The sequence below is a fragment of the Cydia strobilella genome, chromosome 5 (genome assembly GCF_947568885.1).
Source record: "Cydia strobilella chromosome 5, ilCydStro3.1, whole genome shotgun sequence".
In the NCBI taxonomy this organism is placed as follows: domain Eukaryota; kingdom Metazoa; phylum Arthropoda; class Insecta; order Lepidoptera; family Tortricidae; genus Cydia; species Cydia strobilella.
Window position 1 is genome coordinate 2,776,197 of NC_086045.1, and position 26,622 is coordinate 2,802,818.

Below are 26,622 nucleotides of genomic sequence, written 5' to 3' on the forward strand. Positions count from 1 at the left end.
TTTAAGTTTTTCCGAAATTACTGGATATATTGAAGAATACTCGCCACATTTTAGTGTTATAAAATATACTTTATAATCATGAATGAAACAGTGATGGTGTCAAATAATACTTGGCAATGGTACCGGGAGGCTATCCGCTCCTGGCTTGAGGATCCTGGCGTGGAGGAATACCTGGGTCTGGACATGACTGCTCTGAAAATGGATCAGGCTTATATGATGGCGGATTCGGAGGTTGAAGTGGGGGTGTATAGCGTTTCGGATAACTGCTTTCGGGTAAGGGCGAAATTATAAGAAAAAAACACTAGAATCTAAAATTATTAATAATAAGTTTGAGACAATTGTATGGACCAAAAGCGACGCTACTTTTTACGCAAAAACAGCCGTACGGATTTGAATAACATTAAGCACGCTTGTTATCCCAGAAAACATCTTCAATCAAAGTCCACTAGGCATCTAAGGCTGATTCAGGCGTGTGTACATCGGCCTTTACAGATAGGTACATTAATTCAGCTGCAGAGATAGTTGGACCCCCCCTGCAAACAAATTTCTATGTAGGGGGGTCAATTATCTCTGCAGCTGACCGTACTGTTGTCCTGTAAAGGCGGATGGACTGTTGTCAATGAAAAGTGACAGTAAAATTAGTGCTAGTGCATGCAAATACGTAGGTATAATGGCCCTGCTACACGATGGCCCGGCGCTGGACCAGCAAGAAGGCCATGCAATGGTTATGGCTCCGCTACACGATGGCCCGGCGCTGGACCAGCAAGAAGGCCATGCAATGGTTATGGCTCCTCTACACGATGGACCAGCGAGATGGCCATGCAATGGTTATGGCTCCGCTACACGATGGACCAGCAAGAAGGCCATGCAATGGTTATGGCTCCGCTACACGATGGCCCGGCGCTGGACCAGCAAGAAGGCCATGCAATGGTTATGGCTCCTCTACACGATGGACCAGCAAGAAGGCCATGCAATGGTTATGGCTCCGCTACACGATGGCCCGGCGCTGGACCAGCAAGAAGGCCATGCAATGGTTATGGCTCCTCTACACGATGGACCAGCAAGAAGGCCATGCAATGGTTATGGCTCCGCTACACGATGGCCCGGCGCTGGACCAGCAAGAAGGCCATGCAATGGTTATGGCTCCTCTACACGATGGACCAGCGAGATGGCCATGCGATGGTCGAGAGCACGCACTATGGAATGGGTTACGTGTAGACCACCGTTGGCCCACTGATGTGCGGATGAAAAACCGACACCGTGGCCATCCCATCGCCATAAGCCATCCAACACCATCACCACCCTCTCTACACGCTGGCACATCTTAGTGGGCCAGTATGCTGGCCCATCGTGTATAAAACTAGAACGTACAAAGACATATGAGTCAATATGTCGACAGGAAATTCGCATCGATATGTACCCGTTTTCTACCGTGTCTTGAAAGTGTTTCCCATACAATTATCTACGTATTGTCCATGTCGCTTCCATCAATCAATTCCGATTGAGCGGAAAGTGGAAACAATTCTTGAAACAAACATAAATAAACATTAGAAAGTTATTACGGGAACGGCTTTCTGGTTTCTGCCAGGGTTACGCAAAAACTGTCGTTCTGGGTGATTTGTCATGGAACTTTTAACAAGATAATATTGATAAGTAATTAAAAGGTTGATTGTAGACTTCTAACTATTGGTTGGCGCTAATATTTATGCCGTTATTTGTGCAACAAGAGAGTGAGTTTTCGTTACGAGTGCTAATCTTGAGTTCCGAGCAAACAATGGTTATTTGTTTAACAATTTCGCCCCTTGAAGCGCTGATGGCCTAGGAAGCGCTGGTGGCCTAGCGGTAAGAGCGTGCAACTTTCAATCCGAAGGTCGCGGGTTCAAACTCCGGCTCGTACCAAGTTTTTCGGAACTTATGTACGAAATATCATTTGATATTTACCAGTCGCTTTTCGGTGAAGGAAAAGTAGGAAACTGAAGAAACCGGACTAATCCCAATAAGGCCTAGAGTCCCCTCCGGGTTGGAAGGTCAGATGGCAGTCGCTTTCGTAAAAACTAGCCTACGTCTATCTCGGGATTACTTGAGCTCCCATGAGCCGTGGCAAAATGCCGGGAAAACGCGAAGAAGAAGAAGAAAGTTGTTGTTTAACCTCTCCTGCTAATATTGATACCCGAGCAAGGGAAAGATTCCAAAATTGAACGTGACGAAGTAGTCAATTGAAATCGACCGTGAACCTTTTATTTTAGTTGACTAAGGACCGTTCTAATTGGTCTAAATTAAAATGTGTAATGCACGTCTTTGTAAATTTATTCTCGGTCCATTATTTATTTGTTTTATCAATCAATCAATCAGTCAATCAAATGTTTTATTCGTGATAAACTAACTAAAAATACATACAAAAGTATAACTAAAGCTATAGGAATTTATGAAATAGGTTGAAGTTTACCACGAAATGGTCTCGCCTCAGCATAATGCTGACCCGAAGGTCAGCGCTGATCTTCCGGCGGGACCATTTTGGGTCACGATCGCAGCCGTACGACACGGCCCAACCATAAGCCGAACGCAGCCTTTGCAGCAGCGTTTTGTTTGGATGGTTATCCTAAATGTAATACTTGGTTCTTCAAAAGGCTTTTGTTATCTACCCCTAAGTAAAATCCTAGCAAATTGGTAGGTATAGTACTGAACTATAATTGCGATACAAACAAGTTCGACACGTCACGGGATTTCCCAGGTTCGGACTGGCGAGTGCTTGGCACTTGAAGTGCAATGCCCTGCCATTACTGATATCGAGGGAGGACGTGGTGCGATTACGTCCATACAATCAGGGCCGAAGCCCGGAAGGAAATTATTAAAACAATAATTGCACATTATATATATAAAATGAAAAACATTTGGTATGAAAATTATTTAGCTCACAAGAAAATGCTTTCCTTTAAGTGTAATAAATGTGCCAAGTTTTACGATACACAACTGACTTTGTCAGTTCATAACAATGATAACCAAAGCGATACTCAAAATAAATAAATATATAATAGATATAGATATTTACCAGTAGCTTTTCGGTGAAGGAAAACATCATGAGGAAACCGGACTAATCCCAAAAAGGCCTAGTATACCCTCTGGATTGGAAGGGCGGATGGCAGTCGCTTTCGTAAAAACTAGTGCCTACGCCAATTCTTGGGATTAGTTGCCAAGCGGACCCCAGGCTCCCATGAGGCGTGGCAAAATGCCGGGACAACGCGAGTCTTTTATGGATTTAAGCAATCTTTATTTTCATGTATAGGTATTTTGACGAAGAAAACGTATGTAATGGAAAATATTTATTTATTTTGAGTATCGCTTTGGTTATCATTGTTATGAACTGGTAAAGTCTGCGCACCGCCAACAAACTACTCCAGTTTCCTTTAAATAACACATGCAGTAGCGAATCTCGATGTATGTCAAGTGCTCGGCATGCGAGCTCGTTAGAGAAATTATCGGTGATTGGCCATCGGCCGAGATAGGCATTGTTACATGATATAAAAACTATCCCACTTCGCGGTATTGCTAAATGTGGGATTACCATTAAGGATGACTCACGTTAGACCGGGCCGTATCCGGGCCGGAGCTTCCGGCGCTTACTTTTCTATGACATGACAGGTGATCACGTGGTGCTTTCCATAGAAAACGAAGCGCCGGAAGCTCCGGCCCGGTCACGGCCCGGTCTAACGTGAGTCATCCTTTAATATGGGTCAATTTCAAATTCACCAAACGAGCATTTTTATCTAATTTCCATGGAATTTTGAAATAAAAGTAAAGTAAATTATTTATTTGCATTAAATGTGGTTAACAATAGGTCTTATTGTTATAAAACAATATTGATTTAATGTAACAAACAGGGCTGACCGCCCGTTTAACCGACCCGACGAAAAAAACAAAAGGGTTTGACCTCCCTCGCCAACTTTGGTGTCAAATAGGCTGAGAACCGGGCATGGCCGCTGTAATTCGCTAAAACACAAATGGGGTTGGAAAGCTCCACTCTGCGAGTGCGGTCGGGAAGAGCAGACCACTGACCACATATTCCAACGCTGTCCCCTTCACTCGTATCCTGGACCGGCTGAAGATTTGGACTCAGTCACGCCTGAGTTGGTTACCTGGCTTAGCGACCTCAAAACTATACTCTGATTGCAGTGCTCCTAAAAAGGAAAAAACGGAACCCTCATAGGATCACTTTGTTGTCCGTCCGTCCATCTGTCTGTCTGTCAAGACCCTTTATCTCGGGAACACGTGGAGGTATCGAGTTGAAATTAAAACCATATACTCAGGTCTTAGCACAATCGGATTAGGCCTAACCTCGAAATCTCTAGAAGACTCCTGAAATTTGGTATGTATATAAGGTCATTATGACGTCGGCCTGCAAATGCAAATGGACTGCGTAGTATGTTTTTCTTGTTATCTGATTTCGCTGCGCAATTTAGGATGTTAAAATGGAATCTTATCACATTAATCGCAATCATAGATGGAAGATATAGGTTTGGTTAAGCAATTTCTGTCCTGTTTTTACTTTTTTCTTTGTACTAGTAGTTGCTTAGCAGCATTACAATGCAGCTTAAATACAGCTTTTTACCCCGTTGCTAAGCCTAGGTCATGACAAAAAATTGCATATTTATCGTGTTATGAAATTGATAATAGATTCAGTTTATCTCTATATGGCCTTTAATGTATGCAGATAGATACGTGACCAAATGTGGTATTTTCTATAAAAAGGGACTGTAGACGACAGAACCTGAAAAAGAAACTTAAAACTAATACTTACCTATACTTATATCTATATATACCTTTTTACTTACCTAATATGTATGATGATGTACTTCTTATATAAATAAATCTATACTTACGCATTGAATGGTGAGCGCGAGCGACATGCAATATTATATATATACATGACTAGATGCATAAATGCATACGTACCTGTATCGAACCCAAATCAGTTGCTAACTGACCACTGTCACACACAGACGCTGTCCCTCGCGGCCGCCAACCTATCTTTCATCTCGTGTACTTACTTGTTTTTCTCCTGCTACTATTCCTCCCTGCACCCCTTTCACCGTCTACAGTCTACAGGGACCTTATTGTTGATGGCGCTTACGCCATTATAAACGATGCTCCGATATAAATACAATGCCGCGCGACGTTTTGCGGCGTAAGCGCCATCGACAATAAGGTCCCTTTTTATAGAAAATACCACAAATTGTTAAGGAACCACACGCCGGAGCCGTGATACTTCGTCCGATGACCTACCATTAAGTTCTCCCCGCGCCGCATCGCTTCGCTTCGCGTTCGCGTGTTGTTCGCCTACGTAGTACACGCTGCGTAACAATTTTCTCTAGGCAGAGATGCAAGAGATACACAAAGATACATTTTATTAATTTGCCATTAGACGAGGTATTATTAACTTGTTGGTTGATATTTAAAATTATACCCAACTCCGTTAATTAGGTTTTCGTGCCAAAAACATGGTTTAATTTTAGCGTACATAATACAAAATATACTTGTTTTGCATGTAGGTATACAGTGTTTCAATAGCTACCTAATATTACGTCATGTTTCAGAGAAAAGTATAAAAACGTGTAAAGTGCCATATTAAGTAATAAAATGTGTAACAAAAGAACAATGCAAATTGTAGTTACTATATTTTACGGTAATTTTTTCGGAAAAACATTCGTTTGATTCAGAAATATAATTATTATCTTAGTTTAAATAGAATGCTAAAATTCATACTTTTCATGGACGAATTTCGCAAAAGGTGAACGTCCAATCCCAATAAGGTAAATTTTCCCGCTTGTTGAAAGGTCAGATGGCAGTTGCTTTCGTAAAAACTAGTGGCTGCTCCGTTAGCTTGCTTAGGTTGTCAAAGCAGACTCTGTGCTCCAAATTCAATAGAAAAAAAATTAAGAAGTCGGTTTTCAGGTTTTAAAATCTTTTGGTTATGTTATTCGTATGATACACTCACTCGTGCAAATTGGTGCGCGCGAAACGTACGCTGCGACTTGTTTATTAACCATCTAGCGGAGCGTACGTACTACGTAGGCGAATAAACGCGAACGCGCGCGGTGCGGGGCGCGGGGGTGAATCAATCCTTTGATACCTATAGAAGTGTCCTACGTGGGCGATCTCGTTGCGAATGCGAACACCGTGGGCCCGCCGCGCCGCTTTGCTTCGCGTTCGCGAGTTATGTAAGACACGAGTAGTACGAGTTCATACATTTGTTACTTATCGCAAGTAGAAAATGTATGGACTCGTCCTAAACACACAAACGATATTTCAGTTATTTTTTGACCAGTTGAGAGATTTTGAACTATATTTAGGTGGGTGATAAACTGAAATAGATGTCATATATTAGAGAAAAAGTGACAAAGCCACTGCACCAGTGGTGAAGGCCGGATTCGAACGCCGTCTTTAGCTAACGCTAAACTTCTCTAACTTCTTCTCGTCTTTACTAAGATGGCATAAGTCGAGAAATTGGGACCCGTTCCGCCCTTCCGCCGTGGCGATGTGGCGGTTCGAATCCGGCCTTCACTGGAGGGCTTCGTCACTGTTTATATAATATATGACATCTATTCCAGTCTATTTGAGAGTATCATTTCGTTCCATTGAGAGTATCATTTCGTTCCATTTGCAGTTGAAACTCTAGGTCCATGGGGTCCCAGCGCGCACAAGTTGTTTGCAGAAATCGCGAAGCGTCTGGTTGACGTAACTGGTGACCGAAGAGCTGGCGGCTTTCTCGCACAACGTATCAGCATTGCGATACAGCGGAAATATGCCGCCAGCATCCTTGGTACAATGCCTCAAGGGCCTATTTTAGATTTAAGCTAGTTCTTAATTTCGTTTACGTAGTACCACTGTATATATCTTGTATGTAAATAAAAATTGTAAAAAAAAACATGTTATAATTTATAATATAGTAGTCTGACTACTTATTCCTGTGCGACATCCAAGCGGCTGAATGGCTTCGGATTGCACAGGATAGGAACGAATGGCGAAGTCTAATAGTGTCGGAGGCCAAGATCCTTCGGTTCGCTGAGCCAGCGAACTGAGTGAGTGTGTCTGAGTCTACTTAAAAAAAAACACAAATCAAAATAGTTGTGTGTAGTTGGGTAGCTGTACGGTACTCTTAATTTTCGTATTGTCTCTTGTTTCAAGTGTCCCTTCGAGCTGCAGAAGACTATAAAAGCTGGTACAGAAGAGTCGTGGGTGGTGGACACAGCGCACCGGTCCTCATGGCGGGTGTACCACTCCTCGGAACAGTACATCTCAGCTACCAACACAACGTAAGTCTGAATAATACCTCATACACACCTCAACTACAAGACTATAAAGACCGGTACAGGTCGTGGGTGGTGGACACAGCGCACAGGTCTTTTATGGCTGGTGTACGGTGTACCACTCCTCGAAACGGTACATCTCAGCTACCAACACAACGTAAGTTATTTTGTGTACCTATTCCTGTCAACTATGAGATGGAGCTAAGACAACGATCACCACACTACCGGCCCAATTCGAGCAATGCTTATGAGATAGCACAGCGATACGATAACCGGTCTGTCAGTGTCAAAAGTGACATTTCTTCAACATGACATACCTTTTCTTCTGACATATCGGTATTATTCGGTATAGTATCGCTGTGACATCTTATAAACATTGTTCGAATTGGGTCGATAGGTGCTCCTCAAGTCTCAACTCATATTACTTTATGGCAAATAAACTGAAACTAAACTAATATACTAATTAAGTATAGGAGCGCGAACGCTTTTTACAAGCTTTTACTTAGCTTGCCCTGTTATTAGTATGTTAGTGTGGGTCAAACCTTGGAAGCTAAACTTGACCCACTTCCCGATTTCCGATTGAGCTGAAATTTTGCAAAGAGTACATTATGTAAATCGGATGACAATCCAATATTATGATATCGAGCTGATCTGATGATGGAGACAGGAGGAGGCCATGGGAATTCTTGGATAAAACAATACAAACTAGTTGTGTTTGGAGTTGAGTATGTGGAAAGAAAAGTACAGTCAGCGATAAAAGCTTGTACCAAAAACGTAGGTTTTGCCAAAAACATTTTATTTGCGTCCACGCGCGTTTACGATTTTAATTGTGTTCTATAAACGGGCTGTTACAGAATTAAATGTTATATAGTGGCTTGCGGCGTAGCATTTTACATAAACGTACGTCGTTAAGAACATTTTGCATATTAAGCTGCATTATCAGATAATTGAAAAACATTACATCGCTGTCCCACATCCGAGAAGGTAGAATTTACTTCTACAGGTCTTACCGCTATACGGATACTCATACAAAGGTTCCATACAGAACTGATGATTCATAACGTAACTGTTTATTTTAAAAGGCACGCGTAAGCACACATCACTAAACGCGAACTTACTACTATATATGTACTTTGTTTTATACCACGGTGGCAAACAAGCGTGAGTGCGAGGATACCGCAGCCACACGCAGCCTAAGAATGGTTATATTGACGAAATATAATGTACAAAGTACGTACTGTAATACGCTATTATGTCACGCATAGAGCCATTGTAGCGCTTTACGAAAAAGCAGGTGAATTTATTGCACCTATTCTCACGTCATACTTTCGACTTGTGAAAGAACCCTTGTGGAATTTGAATTTAAATTCTGATCGAGTAATAAGTACATTACGATATAAGTGCGAAAAATAGGAAATTCGCAATGAGTGGCGATAAATTAAAACACGACCTAAGAGAGTGTTTTAAATCGACACGAGTTGCGAATTACCTATTCGCACATGTATCGTACAAAGTTTAACAGTACATATTGCCCTTTATTATTTTCGACATAGTTACGTAATGTGCTAATTATCTCACTAGTGCGGTAAAGTAGCACCATATGTACTATTGTAAAATATAGTTAACGTATTAGTATTGGTACAGAGTTGGTATCTAGTGATCTTGCTTTTACTACACAACTGGCCATCCTGTGAAAAAATCTTAGCACTTAATAAACTCCATATAACGATCGTCGATATAAAAATTCACTCCCACGTCGACATTTGTTGGCTATAGTTTCTTTACTTTCATGTTAATTTCTCTCTTAAAACGATAACTCTCTATTGAGTGTCGCTATATAGATTGCACTATATTTGTGTTATATAGGTACCAACTACCTACTTAATTACAATCTTTTGGGAGATTTATATTTTTACTTTGAAGTTTAAAATGTTTTACCAGAAAACAATGGTTTTGGTAGGTTTAGAGTTGTGCCGTTCCCTATACAAAATGGGGAATGTTACCAGGAACGGCTCTAGGTAGGTTACATTTATAGTGTCCCATTTCTATTTCACATTGTCCGATCCGATTTCGAATGTCGTATGACCATTGAAAAAAAACAGCTACTAGAATATGCCCTATGGCATAAAGATAAAAAAATAATTGGCATTATTTTACTATTTGCTTCTTTGTATTCGTATCCGACATCCAATATTGGATCGGACAATGTAGAAACGCTATTAGATTTTTCCAATCCACTCGATTTAAGGCAATTTTTCGCCAGTTTTTGAAAAACGTGCTTAAAGGATGACTCACGTTAGACCGGGCCGTATCCGGGCCGGAGCTTCCGGCGCTTACTTTTCTATGACATGACAGGTGATCACGTGATGCTTTACATAGAAAACGAAGCGCCGGAAGCTCCGACCCGGACACGGCCCGGTCTAACGTGAGTCATCCTTAATTCGTTCCGCCATCTTCCATCCTAAATCGAACGTGGCACCCACTCTGTGTTGTATGTGTATATGGTGTCTTAGAAATGAATTAAAAGTGGAACAATTTACTGCCATGGGTGAGACTTGAACTCACGGCCACTGGATCGCTAGCCCAGTGTCACAGAATAAGTAATAGTATTATCATACAGAACGGCCACGCACCGCCCCGCCCCGACTCGAATTACCTCGCCCCGCGACAGCAGATTGACGGCCGTTTGCCGGCCGCTCAGTACTATTTTTAAACAACATACACTATGACGCATGCCGCGTGTACAGACGTGCCGTTCACACATAGAAACGCAAGTGATTTTTGATGTATGGCATGTCCGCCCTGTGTCAGTGTTCTGCCATCGGAGCTACCAAGACCTCACCCAGCAGAAAATATTATCACTATATGGGTTTTTCAGGAAGCCACCCTTAATTTTATTTCTAAAGCTTAAAGCATCTTTCGCAGACATTTCTGCTTGATACAAAATTATATGGTGTTTATTCATATGTTTGAATTTCCAGAGGTCTGGTGTGCCAGGCGAGACCGGACCTTGGCCAGTTCGGGGTCTACCGCCTAAATGCGACAGATGACGCCTGCAGCGTCAGGACCCTCAGGGAACCCGTCGACATTTATATGCGTGAGTATATTATGTAAGGGTTAACATATTTATACTAAATTTACCTAGGTGGCCCATTTAAAATAAAAGAATTTAATATAATACGAATATGATACGACTCGCAATAGTCACAATGCATCTACAGGTTGGAAAAAATTAATGGGCCAAACATTATTTTATTTAAAAAAACGGACAAGTGCGAGTCGGACTCGCCCACCGAGGGTTCCGTACTTTTTAGTATTTGTTGTTATAGCGGCAACAGAAATACATAATTGAATTATATAATTGGATAAACTATACTAATTTCGGGCCCCTCAGTTATTAACCGGGAACCTCTGTAACCATATTTTAAGGCAGCATTGGCATTTCCATTAAAATATGGGTCACTTGTGGTACCCCTATTAAGTAAGCAAAATGCATCGAGGTAGGCGTGTTAAATTTAAAGCATAGCGAGAGACTAGTAGTAGTAGTAGTAGTAAATCGCTTTATTGTACAAAACAAAAATTGATAACATGAAATTCATATAAATTTAGGTACAAAGGCGAGCTTATCCCTATAAGGGATTTCTTCCAGCTAACCTTAGAGTAAATGAGTGGAAAATTCGAATTAGATAGATAGACAAACTTACAGAACGTACAATAATATTTAAAAAGGAAAACTACAATATTAACGTTTACGAATAACTAAAATACATCAATTGCATTATGCAATAAAATAAATATGTACTAGCATACATAAATATATAGTACTAAATAAATATTAAATAAATATATATATATATATATATATATATATATATATATATATATATATATATATATATATATAATATAAATAATATATATATATATTAGCACTCAACCAAATCACAGTTCGTGGGAAAGCCAAAGCTTTTTCAGATTAACTTCAATCAACTAGTATCTTCAATGTGAAATCTTGAGCATATTGAGAGATTCAAATGTCTGCTTAAGACTGAAATAATTATGATACACTACTTTTGATTCTTCATATACGAAATTTTTTGAACATTGTCGCTAGTCGATAAAGTTGATTTCAAATTGAAGCTATATGGAAATAGCGCGTTATTGACAACCGACAATAAATACCCTTTTAAATAAATAAAATAAATAAATAAATATTATAGGGACATTCTTACACAAATTGACTAAGTCCCACAGTAAGCCCAAGAAGGCTTGTGTTGTGGGTACTCAGACAACGATATATATAATACTTATACAAATACTTAAATACATAGAAAACATCCATGACTCAGGAACAAATATCTGTGCTTATCACACAAATAAATGCCCTTACCGGGATTCGAACCCAGGACCATCGGCTTCACAGGCAGGGTCACTACCCACTAGGCCAGACCGGTCGTCAAGCCGGCCGGTTTTGGTTGAGAATGGCACAAATATGTCACTCATAAGGTCAATATCATACAAAGTTTTGATAGGTCATAAGATTTCTTTATTATCACCTCGGCAAACTAAGTTATTGTGGCGGTCAAGGTTTGGTACTTGTTTATTTAAGTATTATAAATGCGAAAGTCTGTCTGTTTGTCTGTCTGTCTGTGTGTTCCCTCTTCACGCTTAAACCGCTGAACCGATTTAGATGAAATTTGGCATAGAGATAGGTTGAGTCCCTGAGAAGGACATAGGATAGTTTTTATCCCGAAAATCATCTCTTAAGAAAGTAAAAAGCGGGGTGGAATTGAGATAATTAACGAAGTGCCTGCTAATTTGTGTGCATAATATGCTCAAATTTAGATTGCTATGAGAATTTTTCCAGGCGCTATACTTACTTTAGGTGCTGTTACTAAGTCCGCGCAGACGAAGTCGCGGGCAAAAGCTAGTAATAAATAAGTTGAATAACTTACGGACCAGTGAGTTGACCTTGACTTAATAAATTTTATATTAAATCGGTGTCAGTAGGTAGCAGCAGTAGGTACGTGATTACGGTCTAGGTGAAATATTATTACGCAGCGTACTAAGTAGGCGAACAACACACGAACGCGAAGCGAAGCTATGCGGCGCGGGGTGAATCAATCATTTGATACCTATAGAAGTGTCCTAAGTGGGCGATCTCGTTGCGCGAACGCCCAGGGCCCGCCGCGCCGCTTCGCTTCGCGTTCGCGAGTTGTTCGCTTAAGACGCAGTGTTAACTAGCTTCATACTGCCACTTTGTCTGCGTGGAATGTTAAATGAAGATGATGGAAATAAATAACTATACCTACGTCCTTTCTCGGTGCTCAAACTATCTAAAACACCAAATTTTATTAAAATTAGTTCAGCTGTTTAAGCGTGAAGAGGTAACAGACAGTAGACAGTCTTTCGCATTCGCGACTTCGTCTGCTCCGAGTTAGTAATTTGGGTAGCTTATTTTTTATTCAATCTGCTTTTTATCGATTCCCCATACAAACTTCCACCCCCCTTTTAACCCCCTTAAAGGATGATTTCTGGAATAAAAACTACCCTATGTCCTTCCCCGGGACTCAAACTATCTTTATACCAAATTTCAACTAAATCGGTTCAGCGGTTTAAGCGTGAAGAGGTAACAGACAGACAGACATACTTTCGCATTTATAATATTAGTATGGAAGTAGGGATTTCACAGGTCCTACATGAAATAATTTTCATAAATCGTTATTTATCGGAAACCCTTGACATACAACTGTCTTAGTTACTGTCCTTGCTTCTCCTTTTATTATCTTGTAGTGCCTTACGATCTTCCTTTATTATCTTACGAGTTGTTTATCTCAGACTTGGCCTCTTTCCAATCGTAATCAACACCTTGAACAATTTTAATCAGGTGTAGGATTTTATAAAAATAATCGGACAAGTGCGAGTCGGACTCGCCCGCAGAGGGTTCCGTACATATTTTTTTTTTTTGACAAATAATATAGTAAAAGTGAAAATATGACCTTGGACGTGATACAATATTAAATCGAAATATTTCATAATTCAGGGAAGTAAATTTGGTATATTTTCGTCCTTGAAGTACAAACAAAAATTATAGTCACGGGCGTCACAGCCAATAAAGGCAGGTATTTGTAGTCATTAAAAGATAAATTCATAGAATTGAAGTGATAAATAAAAAATCGAATCAAGTTTCCAATAATCGGTTATGAAATTTTGTCACAATAATCGGTTATAACCTTATAACCGCATATTTCGGTTTACGCTTATAACCGATTTGCGTTCCCTAATCTTACGCTGCACGCGCATCGCAGCAGCAGCGAGATTGCTTATCTTACGACTCATAGTGCATTAACTTTCATGTGCACTATAAACGCGAGTGATCGCATATATCCATAACATAATATCCAATGTTTGTTTCTGTAGCATTAGCATAAATAAAATTAAACTCACTATAACCATACAATTCGCCCAATCACGTAACTTAATTGGCAATAAAAACAAACCAGTAGAAAGCGTAATGTCATTGAGTAATAAAATGATAACTTGGTTTAGAATCTGTGGCAGTGCGGTATACAGGGTGGAAGAATTCATGAGGACCTTTATTTATTTAAAGTACCTTTTATCGTTGGGATAGCTCAATTTGCATTTCGGACAACATTTTTCTTTATTGGTACTTTACTTTTTTCTTCCTAAGTGGTCACATTACTTAATTCTTCCTAAGGGGTCGTCAATTAGGACACCTATTCGATCTCAATATGTTTGATTGCGCGTTCGCACAAGTAAAATTTGCGCGAACTTGCGATAATCGCGAAGACGCGTTGTATCATGAAGACCCCTATGAAAATCTCCATTAACACACAAATCTTTAGATTATCTTTAGGTTATTTGTGGCTTTTCTTTTACTTTATTTAAAATAAATATTAATGTAGTAAAGTACCACTAATATAATAAAAATATGAAGTTGAAATGAGCAGGTTCAAAATAAAATAATATAATTACATGCGTAAAATACATCTATTATAGTTTCGCAAGCCATTTCCGTCAGTAAAAAGCGCGTCTGATTTAAAAAATGTAGGTGCGACGGGTCAGTCTTGGTGTACTCCCTTTTTGGCTAAATTTATTTCGCCGAATTTCACTTGGCAACCAACTTTTCATTTGAAAACCAATCGTTGGCATAAACTTACTTAGCAACCATTTCATTTCCCAACCCCATAGTTGGGAAATGAAAATGACGTACTAGGTTGGATTAGGTTAGGTTGGATTATGTAAAGTTGCGAAATGAAATTCGGCCAAATGAAACTTTGGCGAAAAGTTGGATGCTAAGTGAAATTCTGCAATACAATTTTCGGCGAAAAGTAGGTAAACCGTCAGTCTTCCATATTAAATTTGAATTTCGCGCCTTTTCTACTGACAAAGTGGGTTGGCCAGAGTATAAAGTTACTGTTACTGTTAAAATAGTTTTACTGTTTAACTTGTTTGATAAATAAATAAATTACAAATTCACATAACACACTAAACAATTAAAATAAGTACCTATATATTTATGAAATAAAACTATGAAAACGGATTATATCGCGTATATTGAATTTATAATACATCCCGACGTTTCGAACTCTTTACAGCGTTCGTGGTCAACGGGTGACTGAGGAAAAATTACAAAGTGCAAAAATACCCACATACTAAAATAATGAACAATCATAGACTACAAACTTTAAGGCTGGTTGTACATGCAAAATCGGTTCATAAGGCTAGTTATACACTACAATTATTTTCAAGTAAAGATATATATGTCGGAATCGTGGGCGTATCTTACTATCGGCAGCGCATCAGAACCTTCAATCATGGATGACGAGGGCTTTCAATGAAATACGATATTCAACTCACAGTCTTTACTACACAAGACTGTTTACAAATCACAGCACGTTACATTTCTTATCCAAAGCAAACCAGTGGATTAGACCCAGGAACCGCCAACGTCGTCATCTCCTCCCGTTCGTGCTCATCAGCAGATTGATTGACAGCCTCACTTCAATTGTTCTGGATTCTATTGTTTAGGCAGCGCCGCAGCGGCAGCGCACTCTATGACGACTTGGCGGAACAACTGCGTCGAACGCCACTCAAGTGTACTGTAACACCCTAGTTTGCTCTATTTGTCAAAGATTGCGCGATAACGCCTATGAAAGGCAATAGATGGCACAATTCAGTCATTCTCCGACACGGCCAACTCTGACATTGTACGCGTCCCTGCGTACATTATCCTCCTTCGTGATTTTCACTGGTATAGACTGGAGCGAAGATCAGATTCCTTCTTCTTCCAAAAGAGTCTGTAGCACGCAGTTCATCTGCACCACCACGGCATCCTGACATTGTATGCTTCACTGCATACATCTGCGGACAGAATACAACAATCTGAGGTATCTAAGCTCATTGCTCGGCTTACCTGACCAAAGTAAGTTCTTCCATAACTTTTGAATACTGACAAGCAAACAATTAAGGCCATGAATTTAACTCTTATAATAACACTAACAAGATCATGGCTGTGAATAAACCAGTTCAGCATCAGTAGTATCACCATATTCAATCAGGCCATATTTCAACGGAAATGGGGTATGGGGTAGACACATCTCGAACAATTCATTATGAGACTTTAAATGCAACCATACAAACAGCGTGAAAATAATATTACCATAAAGATGCAAACTAGCTTCTAAATGAACCTAACACAGAGATACAGTCAAGTCAAAATATTCTTTATTCAAATTTGCCTAGCAACAAGCACTTTTAAATTGTCAAGCCTTACAAATATTACCCTAATCTAAATATCAAAGCAATTTATTGATTTCTCTTATTTGAAACACATCTTGTATTGAGGTCTCCATAATAAATGGTTTTCCATATTTTATTGCTTTTATGAACATTACCTGCGTACCTAATCATTACTTAAACGTTAAGTATCCCCTAAAAATTTAGTGTTCCCACTCAGAGATTTTCTTATTTGATTTCATTGATACCTTGATCCAGCTTTGTTTGCCATTATAATCATTACCTCAAAATTTTGGCTACCTACGATCACAGAAAACCGATTAAATTGGTTTATCCGTTTGAAAGATAACCGCATGCACAATGGCCTCTCACCCGAAATGCGTGTAGCTACGTGTATCGTCTCCGTTATCTCATGGTTAAAATGTTTGGTAAGTTCGTTAACATATATCTGCCGCCTATAAAAACCGTTGAGCCAGGTCAATTGATTTCAAACCAGATTTATAACATAACCTGAATATTTTGATTAAATTCTGTCATCATTATTTGTGTATTCCTAAACACAATCAATCATTAATTCCTGCCAAAATAGCATGTAACTAATCGACACGTAGCTTTTATTCAAGTTTTAGAATAGGACTACAGTTTACTTATACGAATTTCGAATACGAAAATCATACCAAATCGTAAATACGTACCAAAATTGCATTCCGTTTACTTTACTATTCAAACAAACTTCTCTATATTATTCCTTTTGTACGAACTTGTAATATTACACACAATGTATATTGTTAAGAATGAAATAATAAATATTATATTATCGCGTAATTCCAGTAGGTAGTGCTTTCTACGTAAACCACATTGTATTTTTGTTCATCGAGGAAAACCGCTTTTATAATTTTTATTAAGAAAAAAACAAGAAATTAATGTGATATTTACACACTGACATGACTTTACCTGACGGACACGATCATGACACAATACTTCAAAAACCAAAGAGCTCTCTGAAAGGTCCAAAAAGGTTGAACATGCATGAAATCAATAAAGTAAAGGAGTTCACAACCTGTTTTACAATGTATGCGATGTATGCCACGAGAACCTAGTGTAACACGTACTAGTGACAGAATTTCTATTTTAAATCAGACCGCTATACTGAAAAGTTTGCTTATTTCTTTATCTCCAAACAATAAAACAAAACTAATATTAAATGCGTTCGTCTCTATTCATTAAACATCGACAGCTGATTTCGTAAAGATCATAAGGAATATCGTAATCTGTAAAGAGTAGTGCTACGAACAACTTTTGTACTAGTTCCATAACTTCCGTAATAATAGTAGTCAAGAATTATCGCTATTGACAAGATAGAGATTTTATTCCTCAGTCCTCACACTAACCATAAAGCATATGCATGACAGAAATAATAATACCAAGACAGAACGAGATAGCCTTCTTGACTTATCAATAGGTGTAATAGAGAAAGCGTTACTCTCCTTTTTTTTGCAATAGTCTCATTTTTGCTGCTTTTTACCGAAGAATACTAAGTAACACGTCAAAACTGTATGCATCCTGTCGTAGCCTACACATTTAAGGAAGACAATAATTTATAACATGTTTTTTTTAAACAGTCGCATTATGTGTGTTTTATTAACTTTTAGATGCACTCGTGTGACATATCTAAAACACATCTTTGAGATCCGAGCGAAAAACTAAAAAAAAAGAAAAAGTGCCAATTTGCGCATTATACATTTTACCAGTAAATTTTTCATTTGTCAGTTTTTATTTGGCAACTAATTTCTTTTCGCATGCGTCAACCAATGCCTACATAAAGTCAACACCAACTTCCAAATAACAGTACCAACATCTTGGCTTTACAACAGACAACACATTTGGTTCCATCACACAGCTAACCTCATCGCCCGGTCCGAAACCTCCTTGAATTGCAGTTACGAATAGGACGGTGCTCTCTCTAGCACCCAGCCCTCAAACGCCCTCTGGACAACTCAGGTTCCGGTTACGACCGCCAACTCATGTGATGAGCCTCTCCAATAACTCAACAACCTATTATTTCACTGCTGCTGTTATTTTGAAAGGGACATGAACTTCACGTTTTGTCTTGTATGTCAACGTCATATAACCAAAAGCGGTATACGTAAAGAAATCTATTCCCATAATCTATTATCATGTCTTGACAGATCAACCAATAAAATTCTTCTCAAACTGCTTACTTATAGTTTGTCAAAGGACTGTCTCATTTCAAACATAGACAGAGAGAATCATACTATCTTTGCCGTACACTAGTACTAGCACCCAAAAGAAAAGGAGGAGTATAGTTTCTTTTGTTCTTATTTACTGACAATTTGGTTTGACCAACTATAGCTCAATGACCTTTTATTAATAATAAGACGCGTGACTTTCATAGTTGACAAATTAAAATGCAGGCAATATTTAGTAGATGATTGTGACAATCTTGACACATTGGCGTCAGCCGTACGACTTACACAATATAGGTTCAGGAACCTATATTTGATGGCTCACAATCAAGCGCCTGGTGCCATATCTACCTCCCTTTATTTACATCCATGCTATAGCTAGTATTGTTCATGCAATATGCAATATTATATTAACCCATTGAATGATAAGTACGTCAAATTAATAACTGTCCGTTACACATCTATAGCCAGTAGTATCAAATCTAACTCAAAATGGATTTTAATTTACTTCATTATTATTAATCGGATTTAAACTGTTGTGAGACATACTAACATTAACTAATTTCACGATTTAGACACTTGTTTTTTAGTCACTCGCGCGACATGTTTCGGAGAGCCTAGGTCTCCTTTCTCAAGCACTAATAGTGCGAGCAGCGTTCACGACGACCGTGTATTGCGTATACGTGTATTATAATTAATTGAATTAACTCTCAAAATTTATTGACCTCTTGATCTTGACAGATATACCTACATCGCAAACATCCTTCGACTTCGATGGGGTTAAACTCACCATTTAGGTTATTCAAATAGAAACACAATTTTAACGTTTGGTACGTGTCATGAATTTATTGTCAGTACGTTTTGACCAGTGAATTTTGGACGTCAAGTCATTTTAAGTAATCATAAAGGATGCACCTGATTAAAATTAAGTCGAAACTATCCATCAACAGCCATAAACTTCTTCGTCAGCGGTAAACCTTAAAACTTAAATACGCGATTAAGTCCCATTTTACAATTTAATAATAAACTTCATATCCAAAAATATCACACACACGCCTTCATCATAGACACAAGCTAGCAAAAGAGAAATCATACTAAAAGGCAAGAAAATTTTATTGACAGTGTGTTCGAAACTAATCATTCGTGGCGCTGTAACTTTACACGATAATATTATTGGTCCACGACACAAATTGAAAACGTAAGAATCCACAAAAAAAATGTTAAGGAGCATTTTGCTATAAGCAATTCAAATTATGACGATTAGACGGTATTACATGCCCTATTGCCCAGTAATCAGTTAAACATCCTCCCACAGAATACACTGTCTTAACAATTTATTTAAAGTCAACACAACAAATTTCTTTACATACAATCTGACCACAAGGGCTAGAGTATCTCGTATCTATTTCCATCGAGTCACATATTTTCCTAAATAGAACCCATCGCGCTGGCTTTGTGTGGTACACTCAACCGAAACAAATCATAAAAGGATGGAAGCAACTTACGCGATTTCCAACTTTCAGTAACAGTCTGACGACCAGTAAATATGCAGCTCATCTCAGCTTCGGTAAACAAACTAAGGCACCCACGTTTGAGAAACCGCAGCTCCTCTCCGGTCTCGCAGCAACTATCTTCATTCTCCTTGGTGTAAAGGACTGTAAACGTGTTTTAGATTTACAACATTAACAACAACATTTCCACGAAAATTCACACAACATAACATAAAAGTAATGCAAAATATCAGATAAGTATGTCAACTGTCATTTCACTTCAAATATTTTCCTTCACATTATTTCTTTGTTTTCCACCAGCAACAGCATGAGATTTCATCATTTTCTTAGGTTTAAAAACTCTTGACTCAAGGAATGTCAGGGATTTTCAATAACGGTAGTTTTTTTTGGGACCTTCAGTCCACCTTCATTTGGCAAATCGAAGCTTCCATGAGGAATTCCGTAGCGAATTCCATGTGTTCGGCCACTTCTGATGTCGGAATCGTGGGCGTATCTTACTATCGGCAGCGCATCAGAACCTTCAATCATGGATGACGAGGGCTTTCAATGAAATACGATATTCAACTCACAGTCTTTACTACACAAGACTGTTTACAAATCACAGCACGTTACATTTCTTATCCAAAGCAAACCAGTGGATTAGACCCAGGAACCGCCAACGTCGTCATCTCCTCCCGTTCGTGCTCATCAGCAGATTGATTGACAGCCTCACTTCAATTGTTCTGGATTCTATTGTTTAGGCAGCGCCGCAGCGGCAGCGCACTCTATGACGACTTGGCGGAACAACTGCGTCGAACGCCACTCAAGTGTACTGTAACACCCTAGTTTGCTCTATTTGTCAAAGATTGCGCGATAACGCCTATGAAAGGCAATAGATGGCACAATTCAGTCATTCTCCGACATATATATATATACGCGATAAAAAAAAAAGTTCAAAGTTAAAGTTTGTAGTCTATGATTGTTCATTATTTTAGTATGTGGGTATTTTTGCACTTTGTAATTTTTCCTCAGTCACCCGTTGACCACGAACGCTGTAAAGAGTTCGAAACGTCGGGATGTATTATAAATTCAATATACGCGATATAATCCGTTTTCATAGTTTTATTTCATGAGTAACTATCGCGGTAACCGAAGACAATATTACCTATATATTATTTAGCAAATTGAGCTATCCCAACTAGTTAAGGTATTAGGGGTAGGTGTTGCGGAAGAGTACTTCGGCGTTCCTGTGGCCTCGCCATATAGCCCTGAGGCGGCAAAGAGGGCGTTTAGTGGGTAAACCATGGGTCCTCATTAGCCTATATGGGAGTCCCACATAACCATCCTAGGCCTATCCCCGCGCCTGGGTGGTATGCGAACGCATTCCCCCTCTATAAAATAAAAGAAATGTAGGTAGAGGGTCCGATATTTTTACCACTCTGTATAACTGTGGTGTTCGCGGCTTTATAAACTGTGGTAGTTGTCACGCACCAAAGGTCGTGGAAATGGGAAAAATCTGGCGGAACTAATGCCAGCGAAAGTGTTTAGGCTCTTAGACTACGAGTATCTGCGTACTGTGAGACTAATCTTGCTTTTTTTTATTACACATTTTTATTTCAGCCTCACCGCGTATATTTTGTTGTATATTATATTATATACATTTAAACGAGCAATTCTTATATGTATATATATATATATATCTTTTTTCTTTTACAATTTCGCTTGTCTAAAAATATTCTTAAGTACGAAATATTCGATTTTATGGATATTTTGTACGACAGACGAGTGTAAGACCTAATATTTGTTGGAGAAATGTTATCATTAACATGCACCGTATCGACTAGTAGAATAAAATAGCGAGTGTTTATTTTTTGGAATTTTTGGTCGGTTTGATTCCTGGGTGAGACAAGCGAATTTAAAGTTAGGATGCAGTTTTGTTTCTTTAAAAAATAAAAGAATGTTTCCTTTAAGTAAAATGAGCTAACTTAAGGTTTTAAGGCACTTTCCTTCCAGGCCCATAAATTCTTTCCACACTGTATACAAACCAAATTGTCAGCAAATAAGAACAAAAAAAAACTATACTCATCCTATTCTTTTGGGTGCTAGTACTAGTTTAAGACAAAGATGTTATGATTCTCTCTGTCTAAATATATGTTTGAAATGAGACAGTCCTTTGACAAACTATTATACATTTATATATTTCGGGGATCTCGGAAACGGCTCTAACGATTTCTATGAATATTGCTATTTTCGGGGGCGAAAAAACCGATCTAGCTAGGTCTTATCTCTGGGAAAACGCGCATTTTTGAGTATTTATATGTTTTCCGACCAAAGCTCGGTTCCCCAGATATTATCATGAAGGGTCACTGCACTATTCCACTTAATAATTTAACACTGTAATATGTGGTATTTTCTATAAAAAGGGACCTTATTGTCGATGGCGCTTACGCCATTATTAACGATGCTTCGATATGAATACAATGCCGCGCTGCGCTGTGCGGCGTAAGCGCCATCGACAATAAGGTCCTTTTTCATAGAAAATGCCCCATATAGTATACATATTTGTAGAGATAAATCGCCCGGCTGCTATTGACTGTCCTGACTTGCACTTCACATAATTTATAGTTCCATACATATTTTAATACACTTACATGCCTATATGACCATCTATAAGTATTAGTTACTTACCATCTGATTCTAAAAATACCGAGCTCTTGCACTTAAAGGAGTGCACTTGCGTTTAATAAGATGCATCGATCCTGATCGGTAGCATTATAAGTATGATAATAATGTTAAAACGTGAAAACCGGCCAAGTGCGAGTCGAACTCGCGCACGAAGGGTTCCGTACCATTACCCAAAAAACGGCAAAAAAATCACGTTTGTTGTATGGGAGCCCCACTTAAATATTTATTTTATTCCGTTTTTAGTATGTTTTGTTATAGCGGCAACAGAAATACATCATCTGTGAAAATTTCAACTGTCTAGCTATCACTGTTCATGAGATACAGCCTGGTGAAAACTAACCGACACGCAAAATAGGCACATTGGATGTCGAGTTGCGGAAAATGCCCAGCAAAACTAACTAACTACAGCCTGGTGACAGACAGACGGACAGCGGAGTCTTAGTAATAGGGTCCCGTTTTTACCCTTCGGGTACGGACCCCTAAAAACGACCATAATTCTTAATAAACGACCTTTGATATATTACGTTACTTGCATACGTTACCTAAAAATTCAACGGTATCTAATCCCCAAATAGATGATACTGCAAGCCTTGATATACCCTACCATACTCCTCTCATCCATTCTCCCTTACTTTTCTAAATTCTACTTCACATTGCATAGAGCTTCTTACACTGATAAACACGTAGGTACACTCAACACACACAAAACACTTCACAATTCATCACACTTACATCTACACTTAAATCTTTCCCGGTTCACACAACTACACACCCAGGAACAACGCGTATACCGATAGCGCCGAGTTTCTGGCAACAAAACACTTTACAGGGTGGAGGGGTTTAGTCCGTAGGCGGCTAAATCTCCAGAGCAGCCGAGTCGGGCATGCTGCCGTTTACCGGGCCGGCAGTATCCAATGAGGATTACCTCCACCTCTGACAAAAAAAAATAGGCATAATCTGAATCACTCCATAACGATCTTACTTTCTATCTAAAGATCAACCGTGAGAATGTATTTAGAGCGTCACTTCTCTATAAAGTAATCATATGCAAATAGGTATTCGACATACATTACTTACGAAATATAAAACAATAGAAACATGTGTGAGTTAAACTCAAACATTCATTCAGCAAATAGACCACAGGGGCACTTTTACATGTAACATTTTTAGAAGTAATAAAATAGAAAGATAATAAAATAAACCAAAAATTAGGGACATGACATAGGGCTCGCAGAAGAATTCTCCATTTTACAGTCGAGTCCAGTTGAGCCAGCCTCCTTCTCAGCTGATCGCCTCCAACACGGCCTCCCCGACCGTCTACTGCCAACCGAATGCCAGTGGAGACCCTACTTGGCCAGGTGGTTGTCCGGCCTACGGAACACGTGTCCGATCAAACGCCATTTCCTTGCAAGGATTACCCGTCCTATGGGTATATGCTCAGTCTTTGTCCCACACACATGCAATAGAGATATTGTATTTTATTGTACGTATACCTCGGCTAAGAAATATACAATTCAGATTGCTCTATCTCCTACACTAGGCTCAGCCTGTCTCGTAGGTAACCCATTACTGCAGCAGTATTTGCATCGCGACATTACTGCCGACGCTAAAGGATGACTCACGTTAGACCGGGCCGTGTCCGGGCCGGAGCTTCCGGCGCTTCGTTTTCTATGGAAAGCACCACGTGATCACCTGTCATGTCATAGAAAAGTAAGCGCCGGAAGCTCCGGCCCGGACACGGCCCGGTCTAACGTGAGTCATCCTTAATGCTACCTTACTACTTATTTTGTGGCTGAATAGAGGCACAGAATAAATAATAGTACTAGGTACAGAAGGTTCACTCTCTAACTAAACGTGTCTATCACGACAGATATGACCGCAAGGTGGCGCAAGCGCGAGTAGGCGTCCGTTCCGTAGCGGTGCTCGGCAACTACTATGCCTAGACACCAAAATTGGTGTGGGCCTCATGTATAGTATGAATTATCTCAGATGATTTTTTTGGGTTCAGACCGTAATCTGTTAAACAAAAGCCTTTGTTTCTTTTAAGAGCGGTCTTCAGCACGTGCCAAAGTTACCATGGCGCTTTAAAAGGAACTATTGTGATAGTATTAATGTTCAAATTTATTTGACAGCTCATTCAGAGAACAATCGGGGTGGTATTTTCTTTGGAGGTAACAAAACGTGTTATCTCCGAATGGGCTGTTTCATGAATTTGAACCATATTAATAGGATGGTAAATTTGCTTTTTAAACGGTCTTGTTCCTGTTACTTATGTCGGGGCTATTAGCAGTCAGCAGTGTAACCACTACATAAAAAAACAATAGGTACCTTTTGTTTAACAGATTACGGCTCGAGCCCAAAAAAAACATCTGAGATAATTCATACTATACTTGTAGCGATGCGACGAAATCGCGGAATGAGCCATACCTGGTAGAGGCCAGTTTCAACAGGAATGAAATTAAGAATATTGCTTAAACGCATGCGTGCATGAATCCTGCCTCAGTCGCACTCGTGACTCGATAATCAACCTTAATGTCCTTATAATACATGTAATTTTGCCATGCCATCTGTCAGGCTAATGTGATAACGGACAGATGAACAATAAAGACTGTAATTATAGACTTCATGCAAAAATGCATTCATAGTTGTAGATGTAGGCGTATGACATGCAGGCGTATTCTAATTTTAATAACAGGATAAGAGCCAACGCTGTAACGCCACCCTTGTAGGTGTGGGACAAATTATTTATTTGACAGTTGGCAGCTGCCAAATAGTATGAACATGCCTTCCCATATTTCACCACGTCGTGCGCTGCCGTCGCTTGCATTTCCCCACCACCAACTTCGCACATAGCCAATACATACAACAATAGGATGAGAGGCGCGACTTTGGATAGCGATTTACAGTCCTTATTCATTATTGTCTCTGCTGTAATGAAATCGCCATAAAACTGCGGCAGCGTGTATGCTGTGTCACGAGCGAATAATTGTCTGGTGATGGTTTACACAAATTAGGTCCTGAGGCTTAAGTTAACACATAGTAACGGTATTTAATAGGGATGTCGATCGTATCGTTATTATAAATTGTTGAGAGAGGGAAGCACACGGCGTTAATTTTTCCCGTATACCGTACATACGGGATGTTATCGAATACCGTAGTGACAGCAAAATTTGTATGGCAACGTTCAAAATCGTTCTACACGGCGTCTATGCGGGAAAGCCGTCTAGCCGTGTGAACAATTTTGTAAGTTGGCATACAGATTTAGCTGTCATTACGGTATTCGATAAAATCCCGTAGGTACGGCCACGGTCTTTGAAATATATAATATATACTTATTAACATTTTTTTTTTTGCTTTACTATAACAAATCGTTTTTTTTTTTTCAAAAAACTGCTTAAGTAACATCAATTTCAAGGACATTGGATGTTGACACTTGACAGCCCCTTAAGACTGGCATTAATTTAATAAGCATTTACAATAAAAGGATACTTATGACGTCACAAAGGATCCAAGTTCCATTCTTGTAAGGTCAATTGATATTCAACTCAACTCTCAAGTCTGTACTTGTCGTATAAGAGGAAAATAAAACATTTTAATCATCCTCAATAATTCTAAAGGTACCGTCCAAACGTGTTATCTCCGAATGGGCTGTTTTATGAATTTAAACCATATGAATAGAATGGTAAATTTGCGTTTTAAACGAGCTTCTTCCCGTTATTTATGCGGGGACTATTATCATTACAGTACATATGGTACTACTTTCTCGCATTAATGCGTAAAGAAAACTTTACGTGCATATGTCGAAAGTTTAAAGGGCCATATGTACTGTAAAACGTTGTTCGATACACGTACGAATAAGTAATTCGCAACTCGTGTCGGTTTAAAACACTCCCTGCGGTCGTGTTTTAATTTATCGCCACTCGTTTCGAATTTCCTCTTTTCCGCACTTGTATCGAAAATAACTATTGTTTAACAGATTAGGATCTGAGCCCGGAAAAATCATCTGAGATAATTCATGCTATACCTACCTATAACATCACATTTGCTAAGAACGTTTGTAAAATAAAATCCATAGGAACCAAACGAACATTCCTCGACAGTAGGTAATTCGCCTTAAACGCTACAGCATTAATTTACTGAACAAGGTCATGCATTATAATAACAACTGCGAATTGC

The 26,622-nt window shown here is 39.1% G+C and overlaps 1 protein-coding gene across 2 annotated transcripts in view; it reads left to right on the forward strand.

The window, feature by feature from the left end:
* LOC134741307 (heparan-alpha-glucosaminide N-acetyltransferase) overlaps positions 1 to 26,622 on the forward strand; it is a 41,230-nt gene continuing 14,608 nt past the window's right edge. The window contains exons 1-3 of one of the 2 annotated variants that reach the window (XM_063674052.1): positions 1 to 273; positions 7,183 to 7,310; positions 10,286 to 10,401. In XM_063674052.1, coding sequence (XP_063530122.1) covers positions 79 to 273; positions 7,183 to 7,310; positions 10,286 to 10,401 — 439 coding nt within the window. In that variant the 5' untranslated portion in view covers positions 1 to 78. Of the gene's footprint in view, positions 274 to 7,182; positions 7,311 to 7,422; positions 7,462 to 10,285; positions 10,402 to 26,622 lie in introns of those variants that run through there. The other variant, XM_063674054.1, reaches the window with a different exon arrangement.